We start from the raw sequence: 16,027 nt of genomic DNA, 5'->3' as shown, positions 1-16,027 counted from the left end.
GCCCAGTGTGAGCACAGATGGAAAATTTTATGCTTGATTAAATAAGTGGTTAATCTATTCCACACACAGCGAATTACTGATTGGCTGTACAAGTGCGTGTTCGGGGGGGGGGAGAAATATTTGCACATTGTGCCGGCTGAAAACCCAGAAAAATTTAAAGGAAACCCCTACTCCTTCTACCTAAGATTGGCTAACTACAACTCTAATTGAAAACGTTTTGAAATTCCTCCAGTCTGTGGCGAAACTCACACCCGAAACTCTCCTTATGAGTGAGTGCAGTTAAATTGGCATTACAATACACAATTGATATGCCTATTTATTTCTTTACATTTAACAAATTGAACGGTTATTTACATTTCGACCACTAGCACTACCTTTCAGTCATTGTAAATGTTTGCAGATGTAAATACAAAAACTCTTATAACCATATTGTCTTACGTAGCAACACAATCGAACTTCATCTCTCCCATAGAAGCTAACGTTGACTCACGATGCTGTCGCGGTGCTATACCTCTCAATCTTCAAAAGGTGCCGGATTTTAAAGAGTTTACTGTATAGGAATCCAATTTCTATTCGTTTAACAACTGGAAAAGGTAATAAGCGGGCTGTACTTGCAATAATCTGTATGAAAATTAATCAAAAATAAAGATAGATTCCTTGAATTTTGTGATGGAATTCCTGCCTGATTAATAAAAAGATTAAGAAAATACTTGCTTAATTATAATCTTAAACAGACTACGAATTTATTCCGGTTTTGTTCAAAAACAGGAGAAACTATTCTATTTTGTTTGTACAGGACATTTTATATACTATGGTTGTTCAAAGAGTAGTGACAACACGGGAAAAAAAAACGAGTATATTTACAAGTACAGTATTAGCCAAGTGGCTCCATCTTTTGGAAAAAATCAGTCACAGGACTCATGAACGCAGACTATCCACCGCCTAGTGACGTCCAATAAAAGGGAATGAGGTGCCTCTTCTGCTAATCAATGGGTAGATGTACAACACGTGATGTTTTACAGTACGTTTTGGACATCCATGTCGAACAAGATCCATTCAACCATAGAACTACAGGGCAAAGCACAGTTCCCACATATTTTCTGCAAACCACGAAAACATCCCTTTGTATTTTGTCCCAGTGCACTAAAATCCTTATCGAAGAATGCTGATCTTGTTTCTTGGTCCGAAGGACCAAGAAACTTTGGTTCCCTAAATTATAAACAAGGTAAGAATGTCGTTACACAATAGAAGCATTAGCATTAGTAGAGTCATTTGATGCAAGAAAGCAAGCTTATGCAGCATCAGCCAAAAAAAAAAAAGTAAAATAAATAAATAAAAAATAACCACTTCCACTTCACGCCTCTGTTCGTTCGAAATACCCGCCCAGCTGAGCTTTAAACTTATTTAGGCTATCAACTTCTACGACAAGGGATGGAAGTCTGTTCCACCTACCAACCACCCGCTGGCTAAAGGCAAATTTCCATACATCTATCCTACGTCTGTCTTTCCTCAATTTGAATTTATGCCCTCTCAGGTGATTATTCTGAGCAAGAGGAAGAATCCCATCAGCATTGAGCATGTTCAAACCATTCAAGGCTTTGTACACCTCTATCAGATCACCTCGCTGGTGCTTAGTCTCCAGACACTGTAATTCGCAAAATTTAAGCCTTTCTTCGTAAGAGCACCCCTTTGTTCCATTCACTAATCTTGTTGCCCTTCTCTGTACTCGTTCCAGCAGCTCTACATCCTTCTTGAAATGAGGCCTCCAGGCCTGTATACAGTACTCTAGGTGTGGCCTGACCATTGCCTTATATAAGGGAATAATCACCTCTTTATCCCTGCTAGAAAAATTCCTATATATCATTGACAATACACCATGAGCTACTTTTGCAGCCCGTCTGCACTGCTCAGAGAACTTCATATCTGCCTGCACAACCACCCCCAGGTCCCTTTCATTCTCTACCACTGTCAGTGTAGTACAACAGAGTTGATACGTTGCTCTGGGGTTGCTGTTTCCCATATGTAGTACTTTACATTTTCAATGTTAAACTTCATTTGCCACCTCTCAGCCCACCTGCTCAACCTTTCCAGATCCTGTTGCAGAGCACAGTGTCAGTAGTGTCCTTGACAACCCTGCCAACCTTCGAATCGTCTGCAAACTTGGACATTAAGCTTGATATACCATCATCAATATCATTTATAAATACAGAAAACAATAAAGGACCCAATACTGAACCCTGAGGGACTCCACTAATAACATCAGTCCACGATGAGCAGTGTCCATTGAATACCACTCTCTGTCTTCTCCCCCTCAACCACCCCTTTATCCATAGCAGCAATTTGCCTCCAATGCCACACTACTCCAATTTGTGCAGCAGTCTTCCATGTGCAACAGTATCAAAAGCCTTTCTAAGATCCAAGTATATAATATCAAAGTTATTCCCTGCATCCAGTTCTTTTGTGACTGCATCATAGTATCCAATCAAACTGGTCAGGCAAGACTTCCCCTTAACAAAACCATGCTGTGTCCGAGCTATAACTGAAGTCTTGTCTAGATGATCTTCCAGTGCTTCTTTAACCAGTGCCTCCATTAATTTTCCGGGAACAGAAGTTAAACTCACAGGTCTATAATTACTTGTGTCAGCCTTTGATCCTCCTTTGTGAATTGGGGTCACATTTGCACATCTCCAGTCCATGGGTACCTCCCCTGAGTCCAAGGAAGCTCTCATAATTATGGCAAAGGGTTTGCTTACTTCCTTTGCTGCCTCCTTTAATATAACTGGATAGATCCCATCCACCCCGGGTGCCTTTCTTGTGTTTATCTTCACCAATTTCTCCTCCACTTTACTCTCAGTTATTATAAGATTCTCTAGCTTACTGCCAGAGTTGAATACACCTCTGGCATTCCCCTCGCTGAATAACTCCTCATGTGTGAATGTCGATGCAAAATATTCATTTAGTTTGTTAGCTACCTAAGCAGGATCATCAACAGTTGACCCATCGATATCAAGTGGACCAATCTGATTCATCCCCTTCCTTCTAGAGTTTACATAAGTAAAGAACTCTTTGCTGTTTTTCTTCGCATCCTTTGCCAAGGATTTCTCGTAATCTGCCTTCGCCTGCCTAACCTCCTTTGTAACTTGGTTACAGATCAACTTGTATCTATCATAGGCTTCTGCGTCACGTGTTAATTTGTATGTATCCCATGCATTTTTCTTCTCTGCCATATGCCTCATTAGTTCATCTGACATCCATTTAGGCCTGAACCTTGAACAATATTTCTTGGTTGGTATGTAAAGCCTAGTAGCTTCCAAGATAAGTTCTTTGAATGCTTCCCATTTTGAATTTGCTGTTGGTAACATCATCAGTTGATCCCACTGTATAGAATTTAAATACTGTCTCAGTCCATCGTAGTCGCCTTTACGAAAGCAATACCCCTTCCCTTTACCCCTAATGGTAGTTACCTCTTTGAGTAAATCCCACTTCAGCACACTGTGATCACTGCCACCTAGTGGTTCATTTATCTGCAGATTCTTAATGCAGGAAGAATCACTACTGATAGTCAAATCAAGAGTATTACTCCCTCTAGTTGCCTCCCGAACATGCTGATGTAGAAAACAATCATCCAATAAATCCACAAAAGCCTTGCTAGTGTGTGAGTGACCAGCCCCCAAATTCCAGTCAATATCTGAGAAATTAAAATCCCCCATTATAAGACTCTCTGATTTACTGGCCCACTCTATTTCTCTGTACAGATCCTTATTATACTCATCAGAGTCATTAGGCCTATACCACACTCCTACTCTCAATTTTGATCTCCCAATGCTTATATCACACCAAACTGACTCGACACTGCACTGTCCAGCGATGTCGACTGGCTTCACTTCCTTGGATTTTATGTGTTTCTTAACTAATAGCATAACCCCTCCTCCCTTCCTATCCTTTCTGTAGATATTGTACTCCCCAAATTTCAGTTCTGCATTCCTTATATCTGTGTGACACCACGTCTCTGAAATCCCAACAATATCTGCCTTTGATGTTTTGAGCAATACCTCAAATTTATTTACTAAACTCCTAGCATTGGTGTACACGCAAGTATACATGCACCTGCTCTTTCTCTTAGCCACCTTAACACAACCCATGTGTTTACTTGTACCCCCCATGATTCCCAGCAATCTCTGAAATATCCTGCATCTTATTTTCCAGGCTGCTGCTCATTCCAATAGAAGCAGTGTAAGAATCACTTTCTCCTCTGCCAGTGGCTACTGTTAATCTGTTAGTCCTTGTATCCCCCCAGTATTAGTAAGTAAAAATCGATTTTTGTTAAGGAGTGAGGTTTGTTGTTTTTTTTTTTAAATGAAACTGCAGCTTCAGCAAAATTAAAGAAAAAAATTACGAAAAAAAATCGCTCTTCTTATATAACTCCAAACTTTTCTCGTCATTAGATAACTAGACAGCTGGCAGAAGAAGCAATGGGGGGAGTTCACAACAATTTTTATAAACACATGCAGTAAAAATCCCGTGAAGAACAAAACAAGACATGGCCAAGAAATGTCAAAACTTTGAATAACCTTTGTAATAGTTCATGAACGTATTCTAACTTCAAACAAAATGAGCGCATTAATCCTATCGGAACTATCAGTGGAAACCGAATCGATCCCACTTGTTAGGGATATTTGGAATTCACGCCTTTCTGTCTATCGCACGACTTCTGATTTAATCAAAAGGCATTGGTACTTTAATTATTTCAGCGTGAGGACTAATCACAGTGCCCTAACTCAACTACGATAAAAGAACTCCAAGAAGTGTGACGCAAGATTAGTGTTGTTCAACCCTCGGGGATCTTTTTTTTTTTATTTATTTTTTTTTTTTTTATCCCCGAAGTAAAGTGGAATGAAGGCCAAAATGACATCCGAATGTGAAAGAGATTTCTGTGGCGGATGAACTTTCCGTTACTTCATTTATCACAAAGGACTATTTTTTCAGCTTTTTTTTTTATCTTTCAACGTCGTGGAAGTAACGTTAAATCTTCAAATCGTGTGATAAAAGTCGAATTACGAGGCAACTTTTTCATTACTTCATGAAAAATTGCGCTTCGCTTCGATAGGTTATCTATGTTCCCCCGTTTCATCTGATGCTTCTAATTGCTGCCTCTCGGCTGAGATGGCATTTTTTCCTCCATTTTCAGCCCCATCCTACCCTTTAATTTAAGTGCACACGTATGTGGACAGATATGACTAAAAAAAAATTTCCTTACGTCCTAATAAAATGAAACTATTTTTATGATCTTTCATTTCAAGAGATACAAAAAAATATATAAATTTTACTGTTCCAGTTTACATTTACGAATATTAACTTTATATGTTGGTAAATATTTACTTTGAATTATGTACTGGGACCACTGTTCCCGATTTTCTCAATGACATCGACGAAGAGACGGGGTTGGTCGGTTGGTTATTTTATTTTGTTTGGCGCATTGGCAGCTTTGGCCATAATGCACCACAGGGAATGGTATCAAAATTTGCAAGGCGGTTACCTGATGATCCTTGAAGCTCATCCAAATCTTTCTGAAAGAGCGCTATCAACGTTGTTTCAGAATGATTTGGATAAGCTTCAAAGATGGTCAAGCAGCAACTGTTTCAATGCAACAAAATGCGAGGTCCGACACTTTTGGAATAGCAATCCCAAAATAATTTATACCCTTGGTGAATCTGAATTAAAAACAGTAGAGGAAGAGAGGAATTCGGGATTTACGATAAGGTAGGATTTGAAATTCTCAGATGAGTTTAGAAAGGCAGCAAGGAAGGCCATGATGAACTGCTGATGCTTTATTGAACATTTTCTTGTAGAGCTAGGGAGGTCACAATCCTAAGTACTCCAAGAGGGGAATACTGCATCCAAGTATGGAAACCGCACCTAAAGCATAAAGACATCGGGCTTCTTGGAAGGGTCCAAAGACGACACACCTCTTGTTGAGATCTGCACAAGGACGCCGGTATGAGGAAAGACAGAATATGTGTGTTCTTCGCAATCAAGCACGTTAAAAAGGACCTGGACTGAGGTCTATAAACGCTCTACGAAGGAAAAGTAAAATGAATGACGGCAAAATTTCCAGTTATGATTCCAGAACTAAGGGTCAAATTCAAATTACGGGGGAAAGGGTTTAGACTGGATTGTAGGAAGTTATTTTAGCCAGAGAATTGTTAATTACTAGAATACGTCGTCTCCGTGGATTGTTGAGACCGACAGCTTGGGGGAAATTCGAAGGTCTGTGGCATGATTACCTGCATGAGGGGGGAGAACTTGTAGACAGTTATTTTATGTATTTTAATTAATTATTTTTTTACTTAATATATTTTTTGGATGGTGCAGCAAAAGCCTTGGGGTTTCTTGGACCATTTGCCTAATACTAATAATGTATCTAATTCTCATTTCTTTGAGTTCGTTTGTAAATTGAGTGGGTCCTATGGTAGTTTTTTTTTTTTTTTTTTTTTTTTTTTTTTTCATTTTAGTTCCGAGAGATTAAAAAAAAACTATAGTTTTAGAGTGAAAAAACAAAAAATATAGACGTGGTCCGATAATCTCCTTTTTGCCGTTGCCTTCATAATTACCTTAGTCTTTCTAAAGGGGCCACAATCCTTTATCTACTATAATTCCAATAACAAACAAGTAGGACAGCTTGAACTTAATGAGAAAGCTTTTAACACAACTAATCCAATAATGAGTCTTAGAAGAAAGGAAATGAACGCAACGTTAAGAAAAAAATCCCACTAAATGGACAATCGCAGAGAAGAAAAGTAGTTGTTCAATTCCGCCAGATAAAAGCACTCGTCTTTCAAATCCTACTTAAGTAAACCTGGCCAGATGCTGGGTGAGAGTAAAGCTGATGTTCGAATGGGTAGTGTTAGTTTGTCGTGCTTACTTCAATTAGTTTTATTACACTAAGTATGGAGAAGCATTTTCTAGTAGCAAAAATATTACTGCTTATAGAGAGGCAGAAATTACAGGATTAAGCAGTTGATTTTTAAACATCTGTGGCATATTTCATCAACTATTTCCCCAAGTGTTCGTCTATATTAAAGACTATTGGTCGAAGCCAAGTCATTTTAGTAGCAAATATTTCGTCGTTGTTTATTTTTAAAGTTCTTACTCTTCTATTGATAATTTCATCTTTTGGAGCTTTCCAAAGCGTATGTTTGTAACATCACCACCATTTTAATTGCTTTCCAAGCAGAACGTTGAAGAAACGGGTCTAGAAGGAAATAACCTCCTAACAAGGGATTTCGCTCACGTCATCACCCAAGCGTGTTCAATACTAGGTGCCCATAGCGACATTAAAATCCCATAATAGTCGCCGTGAGGCCATAAACTTCGCAGTAAAAGAGCGAATAATTACAATCATTCCAGAAAAACCGCAAAACCGAAGGATAAAACAGCTTTAGCCCTGAGGACTCCACTTCCGTAGTAATATATTTATGGCAACGTGCTGCTACAATTATCTCGGGACTACAAAACGACAAATTTAATGAGTGATACACCAGAGCCGCCTATCGGCAAATTTCCCCATCGATGGAAATGAAGCAAGGCTCATACGCTTTGTTTAGCACATATTAGCACACTGATTCCAAGTGAGTTGAATAGGAAATTTCATTTGCGAGTTTATAATTTCCGAAAATATGCTGACGTTTAGAAAGATGGTTGTTGGGTCCACACTGAATTAACAGAATTATAAGCCTTTGGTATTATCTTTGCCAGCCACTACGGAATAGAATGGAATGTTTGGTTGCATCACATCTCCATAAATTAAGGAACTGATATATACTGAAATGAAAGGGATGCAATAGAAACAATGGACACTGCGTAATCATGAAGTAATTAGGGTTTCCGATAATTATTGGTCTGCATGCAGTACTTGGATATAGAAAAGGTTTAGATGGTATTCTTATCCATCTCTCCCTCTCGACCTGACAAATCCCATTATACATGGGGTCAGCCAAAATCAGGGTACACATTTAAAACAAAATAATAATAAATATGAAAATATTATATTTAGGAAGCACTTTTTTTTTCAGGGAGACGTAAAGTTTTTTATGCATCATGGCTGAAATAATAACCCAAATGTTACGATCATCCGAAGAGAATGCTTAAGCCTTCTGACTAACCACTCCCTCAAAATATGTTGTCTATCAAATAATTTGGCGTTTGAGGAGAGGGAAGTACTGCTAATCTTCCAAGAAGAAAATGATCGTTGAACTCGAACAGAAGATAATGCTGAGCGAGCTCTGAATAGAATTCAAGTGAGCAAAAAATACTGCGGTAAGAGCAATTGATAAAAATGTATTGCATGATTTTAATTCCAAAATTGCTTCACACACTTGATGAAGATGTAATTTGAATTTGCAGAAAAGTTTCTGCAGATGTACGAAAATAATGAAAATTTGCCCAATGAAATCTTGTAGTCTGATGAGGCAATTTAAGGTCAATGGATATTTTATGAGACAAAACTGCTGTGTTTACTGGACTACTATGAACCCTAATATGCAAAATGTAAAGGAATTAATTTGTTTGAAGGGGATTTATCTACTTTGTTATTTCAGACAGCTATTTTTCAGTGTACAAGATTTTGTTTATCCTAAAATTGAAGAAAAAGACATCTTTTTCAGTGTGGTTCTGCCTACATTTTATTCCTTTGAAGTTTAGTCATTTTACATTTAGGAATTTCATAAAAATCGGATCGGGCTAAGGAATTCTGTCGAGTGGTCACCGGATTTAACAATGGCAGGTATTTTTCTAATTGGGCTATTTAAAAGACCATATCTATTTCAAAAACCGTCATACCATAAGTGAAAACTTTAGCCTCCAAGCTTTCATATATTTTAAAGTGTAATATACATTTCCATACGCCATACTTTTTGGTGTTTTTAAATAACAGAAGTTCAGTTTCTATCATAATATTTCTATGCTCTTCCAGAGAACTGAAACCCAATCCTAACTTTTGGCTTACCCTGTACATTTGGAAGGAAAGAAAACTAATGTAAATGTTAAATCTATATATTTTTTTGTTTTAGCTATTAGTTTTCTAAATCGATTCCATTAATATTGGAGAAAATCGTCTACTAAGCTAATGAAACAGAATGAGCTCTGATTAAATAATTATCGCTCCATTTTACAATACCCATGACGCGACACTCTTCACTGATTGTAAACCTTTAATTGGATGATAATTCATTTAATTATCAGATAATATTCACACTTAAACGGAAGCTCACTTAACACTAACTTAATCCCTATTGTGTTTAAGCGTGCTTCACCAATATAAGACGGTGAAAGTTTCAAGATTGTAATTTTGAAAAAAAAATGGTAGTACACTTTATCCAGCGATTCAGCCATTATTGGAAATACTTCTGCAACCTCTTTACTTATCTTGTCCACTGCCTCTTCTGATTCTTGTTGGGCTTCCAAAATTTCACCGAATCGCCTACCAGTCTGTTTAAATTTCAGTTTTCGAAGAACACATAGGTGAATACCATCTAAAGAGCAAGGGAGGATGGAGAAGGGTAATGTTCTTCTTGGGCAAAAATCATTGCTTGTGGTCAGCCGGAAAACATGGCCTGAATATCGCCACGACCTGCTAGATGTTTAGTTTTCCCACCAAAATGCACTGGAAAATTTCACAGGAGGGTCTCGGTTGTTCCAAGTCACGGACGGTAACACAGTTGTTTTGATGAATTAGTGCACTAACTCTTCTAATATTTTCATCTCCAAACGTACTACATCTTCAATAAATGTCCGTCCATTTTTTAATTTCAGAAACCACTCAAAGTTTTGAATTCTATCCACTCTCTCTCTCTCTCTCTCTCTCTCTCCACAAGAGTTGTCTTTATCATTTCGTGTGCTTCAGTAGCTCTTTTTCCAAGTAAATAAACTTCACGCAGATTCTGTTGCTTGGAAAATTCAAAATGACTTTAAGCTGTGTAACTTAAAAATAACACTGAAGAAAGTTAGAGAATGGAGTCAGCTCCAAATTGCACATGGAAGTATATACTATTCCCCACCTAGCGGCAGAACTTCATACCATCATACGCGTTTGCTATGTACTATGGTATTTCGAGAATGTCGGGACATTCTCGAAAGAGCAATATTCATGTTTATTTGGGAAAGAAACACTAATATCTCAAATTAGTACTTTGATTCTAGAGGTAGAGGTTCTGGTTTCTCTCTTCCTTATAACAAGTAGTTTAACGATGTTATTTGTAGACCTATCACAATATGTAATATTAACACAATACAACAATTTTCTCAACTTCACATATTATGTTAATAAAGAAACTTAGTACTCAGGCCTAATCGGCTTTTCTTTTCTTTCAGATAGCAACGAAGTCTTGTTGGAGTTGCTACGAAGAAAACCAGAAATCAGCAGTATGTGGCCAAGGAAACAATCTTATGTCGTTCAGACAAATGCAGTACACTGTCTGGAGACTGGTTAACTATCCATCCCATCAACATATCCTTTATGTCGATTTAAGTGATTTCATTTTGTGTCATGTACGATTCTTCTGCTAAAGCAATCAGCGCCATCTAGTGCCATTCAGAAATTAACACATTTTATCCACAGTTTCCTACAATTATGGCAGCTGCTTTAGAAAGGCGAAACTCCGAAGAAAATCTTCTAGAACAGCTACCTCCGGTAACCTCAGAAGAAATGAAAGTAGAGGTCACGTACGAAAATCTAAAAACAGAAGGAGATGCGAAACTGAAAGCAGTGAAAGAAAAACGCCGTCCGTCAAGTACGAAGGAAGTGGAGGAGGAACACGACCCAGCGAGTGCGGTATACACGGAAAGGCAACTGTTAAAGAATATGGTCATCATGGGGATGGCGTTTATGTTTGTGTTCAGCGCCTTCTTCGCTTTGCAAAGTCTCCAGAGCTCCCTCTTTCCAGAAAGTGGGCTAGGGCTGCAGATCCTCACGGTGACATACGCCTTGCTTGTGTCGTCATGTGTTTATGGTCCCGTGGTAGTTCAAAAACTCACTCCAAACTGGACCATCGTTTTGGCATTCGTTGTCGTAGCCATTTTCACCTCAGCCTTCTTCTACCCTCGACCCTACACTCTCATACCCGGTGCCGTTCTGCTAGGATTTTCTCTGGGGCCTCTTTTCTGTGCCAAGATCACGTTTCTCATGCATCTGGTGTCTCGTATGACTTACCTAACGGAGGGAATACGAGAGAAGGTTCAGCTGAGGTATCTCCGTCTTTTCTATTTGTTCTTCAACTCCAGCCGCATATGGGGCAACTTGGTGACTGCCCTCTTGCTGCACTACAGTGGCGACATCTCCGTTTCCCCACCTAGATCCCACGCCGTAAAAGGGAACTCTCTCATTTCCGGGGGAGTTACGGCACCTCCGTCCGTACATTACAAGACCGTTCCGTCTCCCGCCATCTGTAGCGAGGTTCAAAACAAAGATGGGTTTTTCGGCAGGAACTCTTCGTCGTTCAGTTTCGCCCTTCCTGCTAACATCTCTGTCGTGGTGTTGTGCGTTTACTTAGGCCTAGTGTTCCTTGGAGTAGCCATGGTCACAATCTTACTGGACAAATTCGACATGTTCGTTCATCAGGATCCGCTGGAACGCCCCCTCTGTTTGCAGTCCGCAAGAAGCATTGGATTGGCGTTTGTAGACTCGCACATGCGCCTCATCTTCCCAATCGTCCTCTTCATTGGCATGGAGCAAGGCTTTGCATTGGGAGACTTCACCAGGGTAATTCTCTCAATATTTATCTTATTCAAAGAGTCTTACTAGGAAAATAGCCAAGCTGCGTTATTTATTGCTCATTACGCTCTTGTAAAGTATTACACACAAAGGGTGAATTAACTACCGTCCACCAATCATTCCGCCTCATACCAACAGATGCTCAACTGGATTGAGATTTTGTAACTAGGAAGAACACCGCAACAGGTTAAATTCACTTTCAAGTTCTTGTGGCAAAGCTTTATAGTAGTGACTACTGACTGGAAAAATTCGCAGCGACAAGCAACAAGGTAGACTAGAAGAAGGAACTCTACAATAGGGGACGATGCCTTCTTTTCCCTGATAAGCAAAAATCGAAAGATAGTGCTGTTTATAACCACGAACACTCGAAACTAGTACTAGTATTACACGTTGGGAGTTAACGGCAATAAGTCCCATGCAGCTATAGTAATCCCATAAGCCATTCGTATTTGAGCAAAACAAGAGTATTCTTTTATAGATCCTATCCACACAGTACAGGCCGCTGGTGATGATGCATTGACATAGTACCGATCTTCTCATCATCCTTAACTACTGTTGCAGGCCAGCTTCTTTGTTCACTATTTGACACTATATCCAGAAGACGATAGGATGTTTTATAACAGAGCCACTGCACACAGGGCAAGGATTGCGTGTGGGAAGATAGTTTTAAGAGCACTGCGAATATGTGCAGCATCTTCTTTGGTCTCCTCAATTTCTGGATTCGAATCAAATCGAGAACCTATATGGTCACCTGAATCCTAGTGGTTGTAATCAATGCTATTAAAAATTTCTTCTAACTGCATTCGTTACTATTTGGAAGTGAAACGTAACGCTGTTCTGTTTAGGGATTCTCCCTCAATTTAATTCGCCACCCCCTCTTAGCTTCAATAAGGATTATGATTCAACAGGGCCCAGGAATAAGGCCTTTGGAACTCCAAGATTACCGGAGAAGAATGAAACTGAGCGCCACCAACTAGCTATAGCCACCTTATATGTGAACCCCTGGCGCTCGTCGCCGTGATGGGATATTGTGCTGTAACTTTACTTCACAATAAAGATTTATTTATTTATTTATCGAGGAGGGGGGGGGAAATGCTTATGGGAGCCTTCAAGAATGTTCTTATCCTTCGGAGTAATGCTATAGAGGATAACACTCTTCAGCAAGGCAATACCTGTATAGTATTTATTTCCTTGTAAATTTTTTACGCACCGACTAATTTGGTCGTAGTGTACCAGTTCGTGTGATTTATTATGTTTGCACAAATGTGATAATAGCGGTAGCACGCTGATTACGATCACCGTCCATCCATGTTGGAGTTCTAGCAAGGCGAGAGGAATTTTGATGCGCTCTTTTATACCTTGCTTGCGTTAGCTGATATCGTGCGGGTTTCTTTCTGGAAATTAGGAATTTTCATCGAGCTCAGCAGGCAACCCGACCACAGAATATATGCAATTACAAATAAAAATGCACTGACACCTCATGGCCTTAGCTGGTTTAGCAAGCGGATTTGCAATTCGTGCAGCTGAAAAATCGAAATATCTCAAGGGGAAAACTTAATACCTCCGCCTGAAGTTCGCTAACTGTTGTATAAGTCAGTTGGAACATGAAATAATTGGGATGGAGTTAGGTTTAGGAGTTGCAAAGTTTTAAATATTGATGCTAGATCTTTTTCACGGAACAAAAACACGACATATCTGAGAGTTTTGCTTGAAATGGTAGAGGATGCTCTTAGAATGATGTCTGAAGACTGAGGCGTGAAGTGTTTCTTTTGAAATTTTCTTTTCGAGTATTCTTTTTAAATTTTATGAGAGGAATGGGTTCCATATTCGGTGTTTCAGACACCAGATACTACATAAAAAGCTTATTAGACGGCTAAACGTTAATAAAAATCCTGTCAAATATACCAGGAAGATAGTTATGGCTCACACCAACAGAAAGTTAGAATCTTGATAATAACAGTCAATGTCCAATCCAGTGTAGTAACCAATGAAGAATAGGACGGTGAAGGACGGAAGGATGCGGATTTTAAATTTAGCTGTTTGTGACAGAGAAAGAAATAACTGAAGTCGGTAAAGTTGCAGAAGCATTATTGCGTGGATGTGGATATTGCACAAGTGCAAGAAATTAACTGTATTCCAGTCTATAAACAGAGGTCCGATATCATCCCAAAATAAAACTTCCATTGATCGACCTGTGCATATTCTCATGAATAATTATACTGCTCTGACAGAATAAAAATATTCCTAAAACTTTCTTGTTCCATGAATAAAACATACACAAAAAATAAATTTATCCTGAAATGTTCAAAGGAGTATTTAAATATCATTAGATAATTAATCGTAAATATTAAATCACAGCAAATTAATAATCAGCATAAAATATGAATTAATTTATTGGATCTTATACAATATGGAAAAGCACGTTCAGCAGTGTTTTGAATTAATGGAAATATTTTTTTAAACAAGTCATAAAAGACCATTAAACGCATTAGACATTTAATTTCCCTTGATTTCGAAATTCAACAGCATAGTCACTTTTGGGAACCCCTTTATTAATTTTGTGACTAGAAAATTTGGTTCTCTGTAGTATTGTGGCAATATGAATCGAAAACTTGAAAGATTTTGCTAAAAACACTTGCTCTGAAAATCGGGCATTCGTAGTTCTTGTCGGGGACTATCCCTTCCATTTCACCTCGGATATTATAGTAAATAGTTCATTTAACAATCTGCAGGACGTTGTTTCACACACCTGAACAGTTATTGCTAACCTTGAGCTCGGCGAACACCTACCATGTGTGGCTTTCCACAGAAGACAAATATTTACTTTTCCGTACTGTCCGTTATGCTTGACCGGATGCTATTCAGTTCCGTATGGAGGAACCTTGTTTGAACTGCACCCACTCTACATGATGGTGCCCTAACTCATTACACACAGCCAAAAGCGGCAAGTAATTTATTAGAGTCCACACACGGTATCCAAGAAGCAGGGACGTTCTACGGCTCTCCAATGATTCCGGTCAGTGTCTACGCTCTGTCGCACACAAGAACAGAATTGCTGAGGTGTAATAAAGTAAGAAAACAAGGCTGGGTGTTCTTATGAAACAGGGGTTGGGGAAAGTTCACAAAGTAAACATTTCTACCGTGTAGAGCTTCCCCCTTGGCGGTAGGTCACTCTTATCTTGATTTCCAAGAGCAATGATGCCGTAAAGCTACACGTTTCTAATGCATGGCCAGAGGAAAGATAAGACATCTCAATTTCTCATCCTCCCTATACACAGGGTAGGCTACAGTTAAGTGTAATTATCTCAAAGAGCTGCAGTTTGCTTTAAGTCTGATAATAAACTAGTTAATTCCAGTAACAGACTGTAATTGTCCTGGCAGATGCAATTATCACAATATATGGTGGTTAATTGTAATTCGGCTCGCAGAAATGAGCTCATTCGGCATTGCAGCATTTAGAAAGCACAGAATAGTGGAGAATTTAGATAGGAAATTCCTAATTATGAAGGCGCCTGATTTTAAAAACAAAAAATATAGGTCTAATTCCGCTTTAAATAAATTCCTCTAACACTAGCAGCAAGAATGCCAATCCCTGCCTACATCCAATCTTCTGTCTCTAATAGAATAATTATAAGAAATATGGCTAAACTCAATGAGTTTTATGAGATGCTTTCTAAACCAAATTAAGTCGACATTTCTGCCTTATAGATATTAGGCACTCTTTGAAAAACCAAAGAGTTATTACGTTAGAGTTTAATTTTGTGAAATAGAGAATATAGTCAAGATTATATCTGGATTGTTCCATCAACTATACGTTTAGTTGCTTAAAAATGTTTTAAAACAATTTTTTTAATATTAAGTGTAACTGTTTGTTTCATGATAAAATAATTTTAGTGGCGAGATGTTACACCTACGCTATCTTCTCAAAAGTATGTGGACCCTCCTTTGATGACAGCAAACAATAAGAAACACTGCCTGGAGTAAGAAAATATTCAGAAAATACTAGAGATAAGAGGATGAGCCAGTATAGGTTCACGTAAGAAGTTGGTACGTGTTTTAACTACTGAAAGTATGCACCAAATTTTTAAAGATTTTCTTCTTAAAATCCAATGTTATTTCAGAAGTTATTAAAACTAAAAAAAAATATTGTTTCAAATAAATTTTATAATAAATTAATAGAAGAAATGTAGGGCACTTTTTTTCTGAATATTTCTTAATATTCGCATGTAACTTCCACGAAGCTCTTGCTTTGCACTTAAA

At 38.4% G+C, this 16,027-nt stretch overlaps 1 protein-coding gene across 1 annotated transcript in view; it reads left to right on the top strand.

The window, feature by feature from the left end:
- Nucleotides 1-16,027, top strand: part of LOC150086020 (N-acetylglucosamine transporter UNC93A-like) — a 186,996-nt gene that overhangs the window by 145,888 nt on the left and 25,081 nt on the right. Inside the window, exon 2 of the mRNA XM_090373651.1 lies at nucleotides 10,369-11,755. Coding sequence (XP_090229777.1) covers nucleotides 10,628-11,755 — 1,128 coding nt within the window. The 5' untranslated portion in view covers nucleotides 10,369-10,627. The remainder of the gene's footprint in view (nucleotides 1-10,368; nucleotides 11,756-16,027) is intronic.

Source organism: Mastigoproctus giganteus, chromosome 5 (genome assembly GCF_048544385.1).
Source record: "Mastigoproctus giganteus isolate SK-2022 chromosome 5, ASM4854438v1, whole genome shotgun sequence".
Classification (NCBI taxonomy): domain Eukaryota; kingdom Metazoa; phylum Arthropoda; class Arachnida; order Uropygi; family Thelyphonidae; genus Mastigoproctus; species Mastigoproctus giganteus.
This window is presented reverse-complemented; position numbering and strand designations above follow the sequence as displayed.